Source organism: Ixodes scapularis, unplaced genomic scaffold (genome assembly GCF_016920785.2).
Source record: "Ixodes scapularis isolate PalLabHiFi unplaced genomic scaffold, ASM1692078v2 PGA_scaffold2__306_contigs__length_199485367, whole genome shotgun sequence".
NCBI lineage: Eukaryota > Metazoa > Arthropoda > Arachnida > Ixodida > Ixodidae > Ixodes > Ixodes scapularis.
The window spans coordinates 187858925-187877408 of record NW_024609857.1 but is presented as its reverse complement, the minus strand read 5'-3'; the positions used below and the strand labels follow the sequence as shown (position 1 = coordinate 187877408).

The window sequence follows — 18484 nt, the reverse complement described above, 5'->3', positions numbered from 1 at the left end:
GTAAGGTAAACTAACGTATGGTTATTTTGTATAAAAAAAAAATTAATACTTCTGTCATATAAGTGCACACGTCAGTACTTAAATGATTGTGTTGTTACCCATGAAGCACGCGTGAAAGACACCTTCTGAAAACATATGGAACAGATACTTTTATGAATATATTAATTAATTCATTTATGTATTTTTTGTGTTCACAAACATAATAAATAAATTATCGTTGTCCTATATATTTATGCATAATTGCGCATGGAATACCTACTATCAATGACACATTTATAGTGTCACTAAATTTTAGTTCTGTGAAGATGCCAAAACGGTATTCGGTCATATATTCCGAAACCGTTCGTAAAATCAAAAACAAAATTAAAGAAAAAAAATGGCAGCACTACTCTACCTAGGCATCCTTCGCAAGGCATCCGTTCTAAAGTTCCGGGAAACTTGCTCGTGGGCAAAACGATCTTGTAGCTTTCAGGGTTGGAGGTTTCGCGCGCAGAAAGTGATTTCAGGCGATAACAGGCCGGAAATTGATTGTAGAGGTGAGCTCTTATTTCGCTCATCTCTAAGTTGACAATGCGGTGAAGCTACGCGTTAGCCAACCATTCAGTGGCCTGACTCCTACCGCTTGATTTTGCTCGCCTCGCGTGTGTATGCGGAGAAGGGGTGATCACGTGGTGCGAGACTGACAGTCAAACGGTCCAACAAGCACGTAGTTTCCACCGTGCTGTCACTTACGTGGGATAAAGTCCCCGATCCATGACTAAAGGCTTTGTCTGGCAACTGAGGACAGCGTGTGCTTCCGAAGGCGGTAATCCAGGGAATCCGGACTCAACGGGCGCCTCGCTCGCTCCTTGCGCACCTTGCACCCAGCTTGCACTAATTTTCCATACATACAAAAAAAAAAGATAATAATAAAAAAATTGGAAAGAAAAATGAACGAACTTCAGAGTCCGAGCATGCTCATTCCACACTTGTTTGTGTTTATTTATATCCCTGAAGGTTTTTCATGAAAATATTTGCGTCGTAAAAGAGCTGGTTGGTCGGTGCTGGTTTGTTGACGATTCGGTAACTAATAAACTCAGGAGACCAAATTAAAGTTCACAATCTTTCCACATCAGAACTTTAAGCTGGCTAGATTGGTACCAAGACCAAGCTTATAAGTAAATTTAGCTGTCTCTAAAAGGCAAATTTATTTATCTTCTAAATTCCTCTAAATTTATTTACCCTCTAATTTCCTCTGGGTCCTCTAAATTTCCGCTTGCGACACTTCCCTCACTTCCGAAGCCCTTCGATGGTGAAAACATTTTTTGTGAATCGAATTTCTTTCGCGCACGGATGCGGCAGGCTCTGCTTCTTGGGACGCGCTGACCCACGTCTTCTGTATAGCCCATTTAGGGCATTCGGACGGCACTCCAATGCGTGCTTAGAGTGCCATCGGACGTGGGCACTTGAACGCTTGGCAAGAGTACCACGGCACTCTAGACACAGGCTTTTTCAAAGGCCATGCTAGATGGAGGAAGCTACCGCTAGTTACAGAACATAGAGACATTTTCGCTCATTCATTTTAACTGAGCTTCTATCGTCCGTCTTTCGTACCTCCGGGACATTGAACATAAGAAGCTTAGCATACTTTTTAACATATCTTAGGGCGACATAGAGCAGTCTACGTTCTTCCCAAAATAATTGAGGTATCGCTTGCTGTGTAGAATCAACTGAACGTAAAGTGAACCCGTCAATGGCAGTTTAAATGTGGCTCTGTTCGACAGCGAAATAAGACTTCTTTAATCCACACTAATGTATCCATATTTAAAGCCAGTCAGATCCGTACCACAAAAATCGATATCCGGAATGCTACGCGGTGCTTCCGCTGTCCTTTACGAACTGTTTGATGAACAGCGGAAAAGAGCAGCGGTCTTGAATGTTCCCTTATATCGAAAACCTTCCTGTCAAGGGAGCTTCGGAGAGCGAGGTTAAAACAGTTAAGGATGTAGCAAACTGTGCACAGTTAAAGGTTTAACCCCCCAGAGGTTTTCTTGAACAGAGCAGAAGACTGCCCTACTCCCGCGCTTCGGAAAGTGACATGAAAATATTGAGAAAAAAAAAGGTAGTAGTCAAGCCAGGTTTATTTAATGACTCAAAACAAAGACCGCATAACAAGTTTGGAAATCATCGCTAACAACTTTTTCAAACTCTCTGGCTCCGTCGTTTATTTTCTCTACGGCGGTGAAAATAAGGGAGCCCCTAGTGTCACGTACCATAAACCTGGATTGCCGCCATGTATAGGTTTTGTGAACCCATACATGGCTTCGAAGCGAACGCCGAGTTTAGGGCGACGCTTTATGAAATGGTCGTCACGTGGCGTATACAATAGACCGCGAAGCCGACCTCTTCCGTCACGAAGAAAAGTTTTCCTCTTTGCTTGCTTTTATTGCGAATATGGAAATAATACTTTTTTTATACATATATACCTGTTCCTACGATCAGTGAGGTCGGGCTCAGCAGTAACTTGAAACGACCTCCCAAAAATATAACAAGGCCCCAAAAAACAGCCCTGGGCTACATAGCAACCCTAGGCACTTGTGTAACGAAACATAATCGCACCCGCGCGTCAGCACCCGCTTATACACCCGTTTACACACTGATCTATATGTTTATTGTTTAATATATCTGTGTAGAAAAAACATTAAGTGCCTATAGCTTGGATAAAGGAGTGTCGCCACTCCAATGATCTTCCTGCCGCAGGTAATAATTAAGTTAATAAATACTAAAATATAAACCCGTCAAGGCAGGCTGTACCAACTCATTTTTAAAACATCCTTGCCCATCTCCCCCCCCCCCCCCCCCAAAAAAAAAGGAAGAAAAAAAAGAAAAAAAGGAAAAGCGGATAGGAAAAAAAGGTTTCCCCTAGAAAACGAAAAAAATATCAGCGCGGAACAGCGTCAAACTTGTGGTGAACCCATAGCGGCGCCATCTATCGACAGTCCGTGATATCGCGAGGAGAAACTAACTCTTGTTACAGTTACTCTCGAGATCGAAGGAGGGTTAAGGGAGAGTATCATCGAAAGAAGCGGTCGCAAAAGAGTAACTTTGATGCAGAGAGGGATAAAGGAGAGTAACTTAGGGCACTTACTCTCCCTTGACACCTTTTTTTTTTTTTTTTTTAGAGTGAGGAGGGCCACGGTTTGTGCATTGTATAAATTCAAACTTGGGCTCGCACTTTCTATTTTCCCATTCTACGTGACTTTCACCCTAAACTAGGGGGTCGGCGACTGTAAAAACATAGCAAATATTTAAAACAATAAAAAGAAAAAAAACTTAATAAAAATTTAAAATAAAAGCTTCACCCTACTAGGAGTCGATCCACTGATCACGCGATTAGCAGCTCCGAGAGTTAACAAACTAGGCCAAACGCCCAACCGTAGAACGGTGTTGTTTAGAAGGTAATATGTCTGCTGAATTCGTTTGGATACATTGTGTGGTCAGTCTCCTATTCAATTTTTTGCTACGTGTTCAGGATCGTATTTCTAATATTGTGGCAATGTTGACATGCTCAATAATTTATTATTACTGTGTCTCCTAATAGTTTTTTTTATTGCGCTTTGCTGATCGTTTTATTGCAAGCCTGTTGAAGATACGCGAACATAGTCTCCGTAAAGTCGCTAGGCATCCATAATAGCCAACGAATGCAATCCAATCCAATCCACAACATCGTTTTGCACGTTTCGCTGGTCGTGTTGGCCGTGTATGTTTAATATCTCTGTCTTAAGGTAAATCTACCGATTAGTCGGGATGCGTGGAGTTCTCCCGAGTTTCATATGTGTCCGAAAAAGAAGGAAGCGACTGTGAGCCGTGGAACTACGTCAAATCTGCTCAACAGCCGAGATTATGGCACGGTCGTTCGAAGTAAGTTGGTTTCTTTCTTTGTTAGGGCTAGATTATTGTTTCCTCCGTTCGAAATGCTTGTTATTATCTCTAGATCACTTGCTTTTACCATTAGTACTAATTTTGCGCGAAAGGTGTTATGCGAGGCAGATTTTCTTCTTTTTCTCGATGCAGACCACTCCATTCTCGCGCTAATTATCGGTCTCAGATGAGCGCTTAGGCTGCGTACTCGCTCCAGGTCCATCAGTAGCGGCGGAAATGGTTGGGACATGGGGCGGGCGGGCGGGTGGGCGGGCAGGCAGGCAAAGGTGGAAAAGAAGCGCCTGCTTGATCAATCAATCGCTGCCTTTCGCCTCCCTCCACCGTATTTTTTCCTGTTAAACTAGAATGCCTGTAAGAGCGCGGTGCCCCTTCAATGCCGAAGCTCTTGGTTTGACACTGCGGGTCGATTCTGTGTGCGTACTTGCGTCCGGAGAGCTGGGCCCGGCAAAAGGCACCGATTGATTGATCGAGCAGGCGCGTAGGTTCCGCCGCCCAGTCGTCTGCAAATGACTGGGCGCTTGCATTGACCACATGCAAGTGCAGACTCTCAACTCGCATGAACAGAGAAAAAGGAAATATTGAATGCGGAAGGAGCTCGAGCAGAGGCCAAAGTGGAACGCGCTGATTCACCCATTAGCAAAAGCAGATTTTATAAACATAAGTTCCTCGTCAGTTAAGGTAACAGATGGATGGCTAATACATCAAAACAACTCAATCCTTCTCTAAAATTCACGATGGTCAGTCAGCTATCTATGCACTGTTTACACTGCTCATGTATGTCATCCTTAGAAAAAACGTGAATGATTAGCATATACTATAAAAACATACAAGAGGTTTATTTTAGGCCATCATTATTCATAGTATGGTCCACCAATAATGTCTGCACATTCGCTTTTACTTGAGCTAGCAAGGAAATTGTTTTTAGACTTGTGCATATCGGTGGGATTAGCAGGTTCAACTTAGACCTGTTTGAACTTTTGCTAAATCTCCTTCCGCATTCTTTATTTTCCTCTTCTCTAATTTATGTGACTTTAACGTCTGCACTTGTATGTAGTGTATGCATTCCTACCCTTCATTCCTTGTTTTTTTTGTACTATTTTTTAAGATGTTCAATTAGACTGAACTCACCTCTTTACTAGATGGAAAGGCTGTTGTTAATTCCAGAATTTCTATAAAACAACCTACCTGAGACCTTTGCCTCGCGCCCCGCTTCCTGAAGCTCAGTTCTTCGAGCACAGCCTTCCTGATTTCTCTGATCCTCTCTTCTTTCCTTTTATGTTCAATAGATTGAGTTGCTAGTGTGCACCTGTCTGTGTCCTACGTGTTCCTGTTCTTTTGTTGGTCCATGATATCTTTTATTGTATATTCTACTGGGTGCTTTCATCTTTATACTTACTGCAGCCGTTGCCAAGCAGAAGTTGGCACTCACTTTCACTATCCTGATGTGAGTGTCCTGAGACGACACACGACGACAGTCTCCTCTGCTGAAATCCAGACTTCCTGTAAGACTGCCAAGGCTGTTTATGGTAAGGTGCTCTGCATATTGGGCAATATATTAGCAACTTGTTGCTGCTAGGATTGTTTTTAATAAAGACTGTGTTTATGGGCTGGCCTTTGGCAATTCTGATTCCACTCGCTTAGAAGGAAAGCCTGTAGGGAACTTGCGCATTACATTCGTACGCGGAATGCAGAGTTGACAACAGAAGTGCATGACTACTTGCATTCAGTGTTGATGTGTGTGTTGTATTTGTATTTTCTATTTGTTCATTTAGTGTTCCCAATAATGGCTAAAGCATTCCCATTGGTGCGCTTCGTAGTAGCAACACACAAACACAAACAGACGGCGAGAGTGGTGAACAGTGCCACTCTCGTTCTTCGCCACCGTGCCTAGTGGTTTTCAGAGAAGTTTCCAATATTGCTCTCTATGATATTTCGTCATATATCGCACATAGACACAACCAGAACGCTGTACCTACAATTCAACACTCACAAGACTTGCGTGAATACACCCTGTAGCTGGTCGCACTTTCAGAGTCATTTTAATGTTGCAAAAACAAATAATGCCATTGCCTTATTTGTCGTGCCGAATTCTGGCACACCTGTTCCGAACTCTGATCTCCACGAACTGCCGACTTTTTGCATAGATTCTTGTACATCTCTCTCTCACATATGTCCGAAAACATTTTACTTGGTCTATCAAGCCGTGTAGTCAAGAAGCTATGACCTATAATACTCTCCAGAACACTCCTGATTTGCGAAGCTTTGCGGTAGATTTATATAAAAAATATTCCGTGCTATTTTTTAACCACGAATACTTGACTGTAGGAGCATGGTATGCATTCGACATACTCTCTTTGACAAGCTACAGCATCATAAATGTCATGTCCACGACCCTAACTATACCTATTAAGTTTATGGCTGACGGTGTCATGGAAGGTGTGTATGGGCTGGACCAAACAGCATTTTTAAACGCGGATCCCGAGTACGTGTTGGAAACAACCGCCGCGTCAGTGATTGGCGTGGATAGACGTGAGGGCAAGGTCAGCGTTCCACGTGGATTTCGATCCAATCACAGCTTTCGTGTCCAAGAAACGGCGACCGTCAATGTTGCTTGCTTAGGTTTTGAAGATGGTATATTGTTCTTATGTTCACCAGGTACATGGGAATGAAACTCCAGCCATCTTGGAGCATAAAGTGGCTTCTTTTCTTTTAAGGCGTTAGTTATATAGTCCCAGCCACGCTCGAGGTTGCATAATAACCCCGCACTCAGGTAAAAAAGTGGCACGCATTGCACCGCCAACCGAAATCAGTGGGCACAACTAGTGTCACTATATGAAGCTACGCTTCAGAGTATCGGCACTCTTTTCCCCCATTGTCCTACCGCCGCCTCGGCGGTCATTCGTCCGTTCAGGTCACGTGGGATTTGTTTTCGCGACGACGGCTCGTGGGTGCTGCCATTTTGGCTCGTAGAGCTTCGTCGGCTTCGTGTGCGTACTGACGGCGGGAACGGGCGCTGGTGGTGACGGTCTTGCGCGTGAAGTGAGATGGTTTCCTGACTTCATGCGCTAGACAAGCGGACAAGAGACAGCAGCAATGCCGTTTTGCTCTGTCGCGGGCTGTTTTAGCTCTCAGGAGAATGGAAAGCGCCTGATGCGCTTTCCGTTGGACAAAAAAGACGGAGTCCGGCTGCAAGCTTGGGTGAAGCTCACCGACCGCGAAGATTTTCAGCCTACGCCAAGCTCAAGGGTCTGCGAGGTATGTTCCTTTCCAGCAGACGTCTCATGTAGAGAGAGATGTCTTTTTGAAACCGTTCATTACATCATGACGTGCGGGTGCCGTCCAAAACAGGCTCGTCGAGCGCATTGTACAGAAAAGTGCTCCCGCCAGTGCTTGCCGTGCTTCTCGGTTGTGAAAATAACTCTTCAAACCAACTTGCCACCGTTTCACTCATAACTGGTTCAAGCGCTTTTGATGGGAACATGCGCTTGCACTGGTCAAGCGCTCGTTTTAGGGGAGCATTCGTCCCGTCGAAATCGCTCGCCCGTGTGCGGTTCGCGCAACATATCGTTCTCGGAATCCTTGAAGCGACAACTTGGGAGTATTATACAATGTCATGGTAACTTTTCCCGCGTCTGGATCTATTCACACCGTTGTGTTTGGCTATGTTACATCGAGATTCGAGAGCGAGATATCGGGGAGTCCGTGCTTCATGTACAGTCTCCGGCGATATGAAAGACCCACTGGGAGCGCGTGGCCGAGGCAGTGGCTGGCGGGGGCGCTACGAGCGCTCCGGGCAGTTCCGTTCTGCTTCGAGGGGAGGACGCTCACTCGGGGCTCACCTAAAGTGCGCGCTTATCAGTTTGTGCTGAGCCCCGAGTGAGCGTCCTCCCCTCGAAGCAGAATGGAATTGCCCGGAGCGCTCGTAGCGCCCCCGCCAGCCACTGCCTCGGCCACGCGCTCCCAGTGGGTCTTTCATATCGCCGGAGACTGTACGTACGATGTGTTAAGCTACCCCGTGATTTATTTGCCCTGCAGTTTTGGAAGCACACTTTCCTGATAACCCGTAGTTTTATCTCGACGTAATTGCACGCAGTTAGTGTTTTTTTTTTTATTGGAAATCTACACGCAACGACTTCAAACGTAGACAGACGCTACTGTAATGCGTCTGACTCCATCTGCAAATTGTGGAGTGGTCTGGTATAGAATGCCAATATAAACTCGAAGTTGCTGTGCTTCCAAAATTGCGAATCTAGCTAGAAATATGAAAATGAGTAGAGTGTATCGTTGTAAATTATTCATCTAAACAAATCGTGTCCCCTTTAGTGGTCTTCACCTTGTATATTTTTTTATTAGGATCATTTCGAGAACTCGGAGTTTGAAGGAAAAAGGGTGGATGGTCGACTGCTGCTCAGGTGGAATGCTGTGCCGACGATTCCACCATCTGACGGCACACAGAAAAAAGCAAGAGCCAAAGTCCGGAAAAAGTCAACCAACGATCACCTCCACGGTATGTAGTCCTCTTAGTGTGTATGCATGTTCTTTTAGTAACTTAAACAGCTAAAATGATACATAATTTATCCATTTCAAGCAGCAACCAGCCTTGATGCACTGACCGAATCGCAAAGGAGAGCATTGCCTGAGGTCACGCCAGGGCAAGACAGCGCAGTGGAGTCCTCAACAGCAGTACTCGATATCCAAGCTGCACCCGAGGAATCTGGTAAGTTTCAGTCGGAGAACGAAATTACAAGCTGAATTAACTGAGGAATTCAGGCTGTTGTACTAAGCCATAATTACAGTCTCCTAAGCTCTACAGAGCTTCCACAAGGAGATTGTTTGAACTCCATCATCATTGACTTCATCGCTTTCTGACTTCTGGTGCTGTGTTATCTGCTGTGTCCATCCAAGCGATCAGAAAATTGTTCACGTTGAACAATAGACCAATCCCGCTAGGCGTTCAGCGCATGCGTGACGCCACCATAACTTTAATTTACAGGAGGCAGACGGCCGTGCACGTGAGGCCTCATGCCGTCTCGTGCTCCACGTGCGCAGAGCTCCAGCGGGGTTGTCGGACAGGGAGAAAGACTAAAGTTAAGTGAGGAGCGAATATTTGGTTATTACGAATAGCCCATCGAATTCTGTTCTATTCAGTATTCCCTTCAAATCGAATTTAAGTATTCGACATTATCGAACTATTCTACCTTTCCGAATACTCTAGCTTGAATATCTGGCCAGGTGGCACAAGCTTAGGACCATTTAAACCATTTCATGCTCCCACACTCGGTACACTTGACATTAACAGTTAGAGAACTTCTAGTACCAAGTAAGGGCAAATATAAAACCATAGTTTAAAGATACCTTGGGGTATTTGTTGCTTGTACTATTCAATTCGAAATTATTCGACCAAAATCACTATTCGCTTCAAATTCGATTCGGACCCCAAATCCTCTATTCGCCCCTGCCTACTAAAGTTTCCTCTATGCATTGCGGCAGCGGTGGCGTAGTCAAACAGACTGGCGAGATTGGCCCATTGTAGTATTATAAGTTTAGTGGTCGTACAAGCGGGAATTCGGAGCGAGAGAAGTGCGTGCCCCACTCACGGTGGCGCATGCTCGGCTCATGCTGGTATCGCTTGGTAACAGTTGACCCTGAGATTTAGATTAAATGAGGTGACAATCACGGGTCTTTCCTCGCCTTCGGCGGGCCCGTGTTCTCGCGGGCCCTGCCATCACCGGGTCGTGCCTTCAACACGCCTCAAACCCGACCGTGACCACTGCTGCAGCAGTAACAGCTGCTTTATCCCTGCAGCAACAAGGCAAGACATCGCCACCACCGGCATTCAAGGCCATCCACATAATCCTGCGCTGGTACACGACAGCATCTCTCGGATCACCACCTCACTGCTAGCATCGGCCACCTCGAAAATACAAGAACAGTATTAGCTAGCTTGGGGCAGTGTAGAGCCACTATATAAAGCTACGCTTAGTGAAACTAGTGCAGTGTACAGTGACTTGCATCACTATAAAGTAATTTATGCATTTCCAGCATCTACGAGCCCTGCGGCAGCCAGTGAAGGGCAGAGCACGTCTTCCCTTGGAACGCCAGTACAGTTGTCAATGGTGGAAACAGAAATCTCAACTACGACTGAGGAAACTAGTAAGTACCAGCTGGAGAGTAAAGATAGGTGAAATGGAATAACTAAAAGAAAGCTAGGTGAAAACCAATACTGTCTTTTAACTTATTACAACTGGAAACTTATTTGGGAACTTTCTCACGAATGCGTGACCGCATTCTGGAGTTTGAAAATATCCCATTGGACACTTGGGCCATGCCTGATGAAACTAGTAAGGGAGGATAGAGCTCACTTGTTGGTGCAGCTATTGATACATATATCCAGAATAATATGCATAATGTTATTATCATTAATAGGTTCATTCTTGGACTTGGAAAATGAGACGTGTCCCCAAACGGCCAAGGTGGAAGACATGGAACTGTCTGCAGCGAGCGGTAAGGGACAACATGGCTTTTGCTTTAATGTTGCTTATGAAGGCCTCAGCCTCAGGAACAACATGGCTGAGATCGCTGGAAACACAAGTTTTCGGACACTAATATATTTTGCTTTCATTGTACAATGAGGTACTCCACATGTCTAATACAGACAAACTTGTGGATCTATTGCACTTTCAGCAAACGCAGTGCCCTCGGATGACTCTGTGAGAAGTGAGCAACAGCATAAGGTTCCAGGCGCGTGCGAAACTCTTGAAAAGGTATGAAAGATGCTACTACTTTTTGTATAGAAAATAGGCCATATTAATTCCATTTTCGTTCTCTTGCCACCTTTGCACATTGTTTCTGCATCTTTGCAGATTAGCAGTGCCCTGTAAATTCCTTACTTTTAGTATACCATTTTAAACATCAAACAGCCTGTAGTCACTGTTTTAACGAACTTGGTAAACCTCTCCCTTTGTGCTTTCACCCTGCAATAATGTTTGTTATTATAAATTTATGTCCACCTGTTTTGTAAAACCACGTCGGAAACAATCGCGTTACTATGCAACAGTATAATAGACCGATCTCACCAGCGAGTTTGACTACGCCACCGCTGCCGCAATGCATTGAGGGAACTTTAGTCTTTTTGCACGCGCAGCAACCTCGTTGGAGCACTGCGCGTGTAAAGCACGAGAGGGCACGAGCCCTCGCGTGCACGGCCGTCCGCCTCCTGAGAACTAAAGTTACGGCTACGTCAAGCATGCGCCGAACGCTTAGTGAGATCGGTCTATTGGGCATGCATGGGAAGAGTTAAAAGTCTCATTGCCTCAAGAAACTGGCTTCCTCAAAGAGTCTTCTTCGTCGAATGTGTGCTGCCCTAGCTGCTTCATTTCAATTACCCAGCACTTGACGGCACTTACCCAATCACTGGACTGGGGAGAGGAGTGGTTGGACTGTTCTATTAGCCTTCTGTGGTTGTATTGATGATTGGAACATTTTGTGAGGCAAGAACTCCTTTCAGGAAGCACCATGCAGTGGACATCTGTGTGTGCACCAGACTACTATTGTAGAATTGCAGCGCAAGCTAAATCTACAGCAGAAGAAGATAAGGAAGCTGGAAAAGGAGTTGGAGGCTCTTCTAGGTGAGCATGTAATTATTAGCAGTTAGTATAAGAATTGTACAATTGTGTGGAATGCTGATGATCAGAGGCCGACAAGAAGCGTTTCATCCTAAGACATCTTGGCTAAGGTATTCGCAAGTTACAAGCATCGTAAGAAGAGACGAAATAAACCTATACAAACCATTTTTTAAGAAGGAGGAGAAAAGTCAAGGGTGGAACCCGTAAAATGTACTTGGGAGCAGCCACGGGAGCAGCTGAAACAGCTGTTTTAGAGCAGGTTGGGCGCAGCTAAAACTACGTTATGGAGCAGGCTAGGAGCAGCTCAGATCAGTTTTCATTGCACTTCAGCTTGTGTCTTAGACGAGCATGGGAGAAATTTCAATCGTGCTTAGCAGCACAGATGAACACGAGTGGTTAGGGACCTAGGTAGGTGGGATAACAGTGTAACAGATGCGAAAACTTGAAACTTTGTGAGCTTTAATGAGAATCAAAAAGCAAGTACCCTATGTTTCTGAAGATAGTGTCCTTCATATTTTCTGAGTGGCTTTCAGCTGCTCAAAAAGCAAACCAGCACTGCTTATCGCACAACCCAGACGTGTTCGACATAGTAATTATATGTGCAAACCATGTGACGTGCGTAAGCAACGGATGTTCAGTTGCACAAGGAAACAACAGGGCAACAAATTTCGAGTTTATCCTATTGTGCAACTAAATATCGAAGCAGCAGACTACGATTAACGGAGTTATCATATCTGAAGCGATAAGCAGGAGCAAGGTTAAAGTACGCCGAGTAGATCTACCACTCGCGTAAAAGCTGCTGGCCGGCAAGGTTTCGGGTTGGACCACGTTTCAGCTCTATCAAATCACGATTTATCTTGCGAGAATAAGGTTGAACTTCTAATGATGTACTAAACGGAATATTTTGCTCTTTTTTTAGACCACCTGAGACTGGGTGGAAGAAACATGATGACGTCTCAATTTTTGAGACGTCGTCGTGTTTCTTCCACCTAGTCTCAGGTGGTCTAAAAAATGGTAAACTTACACCAGATCGCCTGCGCCCTAACTATTTTTTTTTATTGTTTTTATTTTGCTCATTTGTCTCCAACTGAGGCTCTGCGGCCCGGGATCCGGATCCCGGGCCGCAGAGCCTCAGGCAATCTGACGCTTAACGACTCAACTTCACCTCAGCCGACTTGCTTAACCGCTTATGGTTGAGGAATAACAATCCAGTCGCAGGTGGTGTAGCGCTTGGAATCCGAGTTCTTTCGCGTGCTTCCGACTCAAGATACACAGGGAGAATAAACAGAACAAAGGATTACAAGGCCGACCAGGCTAAACGTGCCCATTGTTGCCCAATCGAGTTAATAAAACTGAAAACAAGGCAAAATAAAAAGTTTTTTGGTGCACGTCTTGCGATTTGGCGCATAATGGCGCAGGGTATTGGCAGTGGCGCAGTTTCTGCGACATGGCGCAGGATGGCGCAGACACATGCATCTAGCGCAACATGGCGCAGCTGTTCCACCCCTGAAAGTGTTGTTTTCTTATAGGTAAATAACGACCTCCGTCGTTTGACTATAAGTCAATAAAATTAGCTACGTCAATAAAATTAGTCTCGTTAACCATGTTGAATGAACCTGAGACTGGGACAGAAATGAACATATAAGTTCAAGGGACAGAAAAGGACAAGAAGAAGTCTCAAACGCAAACGTTACCGTCTCGCGGACGGCACGAACCGATGCCCCGGCAGTGGCGTCTCGGCAAGCTTGCAACTGGGGCCGCCGCTGACAGATAGCGTCTGGCCGGGCTCGCTTCGCGACGATTGCCCATACTCTGCCGGGACGCCGGGAGCACTGAAGGTGCGCTCGAAGCGTGGAAACGGCGTTACGTAACGAAAGGCAAAGGCCATCTACACCACGAACGGGCAATTCAGCCGATGCAAAGGCGTGCGTGCATGTAAACAACGGTAGAAATGTGCCGTCGCTCGCCGTTATGAAATGCGTCTCGCAAACTCGGTAATCCGCGGCCGCATCCCCTTCCTGCCGCTCGTACTTTTTCTAACTTCACGGCTACTCTGCCTCACGGGGCATGCCGACGAAACGAACGATAGACCTGAGACTGGGGCAGAAATGAACATATAAGTTGAAGGAACAGAAAAAAACAGGGTGACGTCTCAAACTGTGCTACCAGGTTTATTTATTCCGCCTCCTTATATAGCCCACAATCAGCCACCACCAACACAAAGGGGCAACCTTTAAATGTAATAAACCGCTCCTGCGCATTGAAGCATGTTTGGCCCAGAGCCATATAGTATGTGTAGGGAGTTTGGCCATTCATTGGGAAGTATAGGAGACAAATGAGGAGGCACCATTGGCCGAAAGTATGCTGGACGTGTTCCAGGGCTTCTTCACAAATTTGAATGTGGCTTGCGAGAAGCCAGAAATAATACCCTGGCAGTGGTCGTAAGAAACAAAATAATAAGTGCCTCGGAGTAGCTCTCTGTGACTGAAAATATGGTGCACGTGATGTTTCTATCACAATCATTTTCTGCAAGGAAGCTAAGTGCGGTGCCCACTCGGCCACAGCACATGCATGTGGCATTATGATGCTAACAAAATTGCTTGTCCAATGCTTTGGGTTTTTACTCTCCATGCTGCAGTTCCTGCAACAATGGAAAGGCTTCAATCTCACCGTTTGCTCATGTATTTTTTTTTTTTTTTCAGGCAGTAAACATGGGCATCTTGCTCCCGACCAAGTGCTCTGTGTTCGGAACGCTGACAAGCGTGGCAACAGGTGGAGCAACCAAACAGTGCAAAAGGCTCTGCAGATGAGGCTGACGTGTGGTAGTAGGGGGTACGAGCTCCTCAAGGATGAGGCTCTTCCTCTGCCATCTGAACGGACACTGCAGAGACGCATCGAGGTGGTGAAATTTGAGCCAGGTGTGTAGGTCAATGCCATTTTGAGATTTATCATGGCATGTTTAGATCTGCTACATACCTGCTTCTTTTCAAGGAATTCTCGAGGAGATCCTTCCGGCACTCAAGTCTAAGCTGGAAACCATGCGACCGGAGGAGAGACATTGCGCCCTCTTGGTGGATGAGATGCAGGTTACTGCTGGGTTGGATTTTGACCCAACAGTAAAGAAACCAATTGGCCTGGTAACCGTTCCACTTGCAAAACCTGCCCGCTCGGGTGACTTGAACTTCGCTACACACGGCCTGGTCATCATGCTCACTGGGCTCTCCTCTCGTTGGAAGCAGGTTGTTGCTTACCACCTGACAGGCAAGCATCCGTTTCTACGTGTATGCCTACTCAACTATATTAAGCCAGGTTGTAGTATGTCTTATAATCTGATGTCTGCCAACTTCTAAAAAGGCAATCCTTTGCATCTGATACTAGGTAGCTTAGTCGACGCAAAATATATGGGACGAGCTAGCCAGCTATGTTTACAGTGAACGCTTGTCTGAGCAAGCTGGTGCAAAGCGGTGAAGCTTGAAGCACGGACTGGAGCCAAGTTGTGAAGTTTGACGAAAGGAAATCTGGTGGTTCAAACAGCACTCGTCATTTCCAAACATTTGGAGACATGAAATAATGCAGACAGTATTAGTTGAGATGTAAACAGTATTGAATAGAGATGCAAACGGTATTAGCGATGCAATTTAAGAGCTACCAGGTGTTACCATATTACATTTACAAACCTTTTGGGTACTAATGCATTGTTATCTTGTTTCACACTTTTTTACTCTCCAGGGGATTCAGTTCATGGGTCGTTCTTGAAGGAGCTAATCTTTTCTGTGATTAGAAAGTGCGAAGAAGCCGGCTGTCGTGTGGACGCAGTAATTTCCGACATGGGACCGAGCAGCAAAGCCCTTTGGAACCGCTGTGGGATCTCTGCAACCCGGACAACAGCACCTGTAGTCTCCTGCCTCCACCCATGCGCAGCCGACACCAACCGACAACTGTTCTTCTTGGCTGATGCACCACATGTTCTGAAGAACATCAGAGGTCATCTGGTGAGAGGACAGTCGTTCTTTTTGCCAGGCGACACTGTCGCCAAATACAATCTCCCAACGAACGAAGTAAGTAGAAGTGCAAAAACCATCTGCATTTGTGCAGACTGACCTCAAATTTAATGCCTGTGCAGTCATCAATTATCTGAATCAGGTGATTTGTATTTAATAATTTTCTATTTTCTTTTGTGTCTCTTAGGTGTCGGTGGAGCACATCAAAGCACTGGCCGAAATTGATGCTGCGAGGGACCTCAAGCTGGCACCTCACCTCAAGAGTAGCTACTTGGACCCTAGCCACTTTGAAAAGATGAATGTGGCATCAGCGGTAGCCGTGCTAAACCACAGTGTTGGGGCCGCAATGCGGGTGCTTGTCTGTTTGGGACTCCTTCCACCGGAGGCCCTCACAACTGCCTGGTTTGTTGAGCAGGTCTTCCATTGGTTCTCTCTAATGACCTCGCGGGGAATTAGTATGGGAATGAGCCTGCTCAAGCAAACCTCTCATGACGAGGCAGTTACTTTCTTAGAGGAGTTTATAAGGTTCTTCTCGCGCTTGTCGATAAGGAAAAAAAACCAAGGCGCATGCTTCAAACCTGTGCAGGCAGGAGTGTTGATCTCAACAACAAGTGCATTGTGCATTCAGCATGAGTTACTCAATGAGCACAAATTTAAGTTTGTTTTGCTTGGCCGGTTCACACAGGATGCTCTCGAGAACCTGTTTTCCTGCGTCCGATCGAAGAATCCAGTGCCAAGGGCCCTGGAATTTAAGCTCACTCTACGGCTCATAATGTTGTCTCAGTTTTTCAAGCCTAGCCGCAAAGGTAACTACGCAATAGATGACAGTTCTGACTTGCTCGAGTTTGTCGAAATCAAGAAAGCTGCGTCAGAAAAAAACCTCGAACACGCATTGGATGACTCCTTGGCAGAGTACAACTTCCTGGAGAATGAAGCTGCGGGTCTTGACGATGTGGAGATGGAGTCTCTTGTTTATGTCTCCGGCTACATCACTCGTAGTGTGACCAAGAAATTCAAGCTGTGTCGTACATGCAAGGATTACTTAAAAACTGATCCAATGGAAGAAAACGACCATCTTCTGAACATGAAATCCTATAGGTCACAATCTAAGCCAAACCCCCTGGTCCGCCCCTCTCGCCACGTTTTCAGTTTGTTCGAACATGCAGACAAGGTCTTTCGTAATTATGAACAAAATGTGCTCGACATTTCTCTGGCGTTTCTGACCAAGGCCACACTAGAGTCCCACCAACTCCCGGGGGACTTTCCTAACTGTCACGACCTCAAACAGCGTTTGACAACAGCTTTCTTAATGCTTCGGTTAAGAATCACGCTTCGAAAGCTGAGCAGCAGGGCCAAGATGGTGAAATCAAAATGTGGATCAAAAAGTGTTGGGATGAGGGCAGCTGTGTCCCAGATTCGCTGAGCACCATAAAATCAACATGATTATTGTCTTTTGACATAGAAGGTATAACAGCTTCGAAAAACAAACTACAAAAGAAACACGAGCGACATGACGAAAGCTGTTGGGTATCACTTTTGATCCTGTCGCTTGGGTTTCTTTTGCTGTCCTTGGCTTTTGAAGCTGTTATACCTACCATGCCAAACTACTACCGTCTCATGATTCTTTTTTTACCTAATTTAAGTCAGAATAGGCTTGTTTATGTATAATTGTTTTATTTATTTGTAAGGGTTTGTTCTTGTATAAATGTTTGATTTATTTGTAGGGGTTTGTCTTTGTATAAATGTCTTGTTTATTTGTAAGGGTTTGTTTTTGTATGAATGTCTTATTTATTTGCAAGGGTTTGTTTTTGTATAAATATTTTGTTTCATAGTACAGCAAAGTTAACCACTTTTGAAACATTTAACTTTTTTTCATGCCTCGTTACGAGACAAAAATGCCCATCTTTTTTTTTCAATTCGTCTCCGAAATAGTTGTCTATATTGCTGGGAATCTATTATTGGGTACAAAATTAAAGAGAGAATACTGGACAGCCCGTCTGCTTTTACATATCACATTCCTTGTGATTAAGGTATCGAACACTTTTGCTCTTGTGCGTGTTCGTTGAATAATAAATTGTTATTGATAACTTTTTTTCTGATCCTTGTTTTTTTACGACCTGTTGTGTAGGAGTGCTAGCTCATTTAAAATTGCTACTGCAGAACCGATGTAAAAAGAAAAACATGTATATGATATTGAAGATGTCAAAAATTAAATTTATAGCATACTCAATTATGAAGCGACACTTCAGCATTGCTGCATAAACAAATCCGCCCATGTTTTCCTGACTATCCTTGAAAAAACGAACGTGACGAGCCCCAGCTGAAATTGTGGCTGGCTTGAAATATTACCCAACCGAGAGAATTATCGCTTCATTGCCCCCGAAAATTACGGTACTGGGCAATAACAATGACATAGAGATCCCCTTAGAAACCTACGCAGACTCAAACTCGCCCAAGCTGAAGTTCTGACCTACGCAGATGGCCGTCTTTCATCGCAACCTGAGACATGATTGTGTTTCTGCTGAAGACTCAAGTTATTTTTTATCGGAAAATAACAACCTACAAAACTATTGAAACTTTGGCTCAAGTTGAGCTTCTGAAAATAGGTCTAATACCTCCACTTTTTTGTTTCTATTGGGAACATAAACGAGGCTTCAACCGCTCACGCGCAAGCGAAACCGAAACCAAAACCGTCGGCGTCTGGCAACATTGGTTTTACGACCCAAAATGGCGGAGTGACGCTACTCTAAGCGTAGCTTTATACAGTGGCTCTAGGCACAACTTCTCATGTTCTCTGCCCATTACGCCGACCGAAAATTTCAGGGCGCGGGTGGGGAGAGGAGTGGGATCATGAAACACCATCTAAGGGGCTGGGCTAGGAGGCAAAGAGGGCTGGAAAGAGAAGAGCGAAATCGCAAGGCGAACGGTCAGCCAGTG

General features: G+C 45.1%; 1 protein-coding gene across 1 annotated transcript; it reads left to right on the top strand.

The window, feature by feature from the left end:
• The first annotated feature begins 8331 nt into the window (after window positions 1-8331).
• Window positions 8332-17577, top strand: LOC115313024 (DNA transposase THAP9). Its single transcript, XM_042291309.1, has 10 exons — window positions 8332-8428; window positions 8513-8638; window positions 9964-10074; window positions 10348-10425; window positions 10606-10685; window positions 11429-11549; window positions 14249-14464; window positions 14538-14807; window positions 15276-15604; window positions 15735-17577. The coding sequence occupies exons 3-10, from the start codon at window positions 10035-10037 to the stop codon at window positions 16968-16970; spliced, it is 2370 nt and encodes a 789-aa protein (XP_042147243.1). The 5' UTR covers window positions 8332-8428; window positions 8513-8638; window positions 9964-10034; the 3' UTR covers window positions 16971-17577.
• The last annotated feature ends 907 nt before the right edge of the window (window positions 17578-18484 follow it).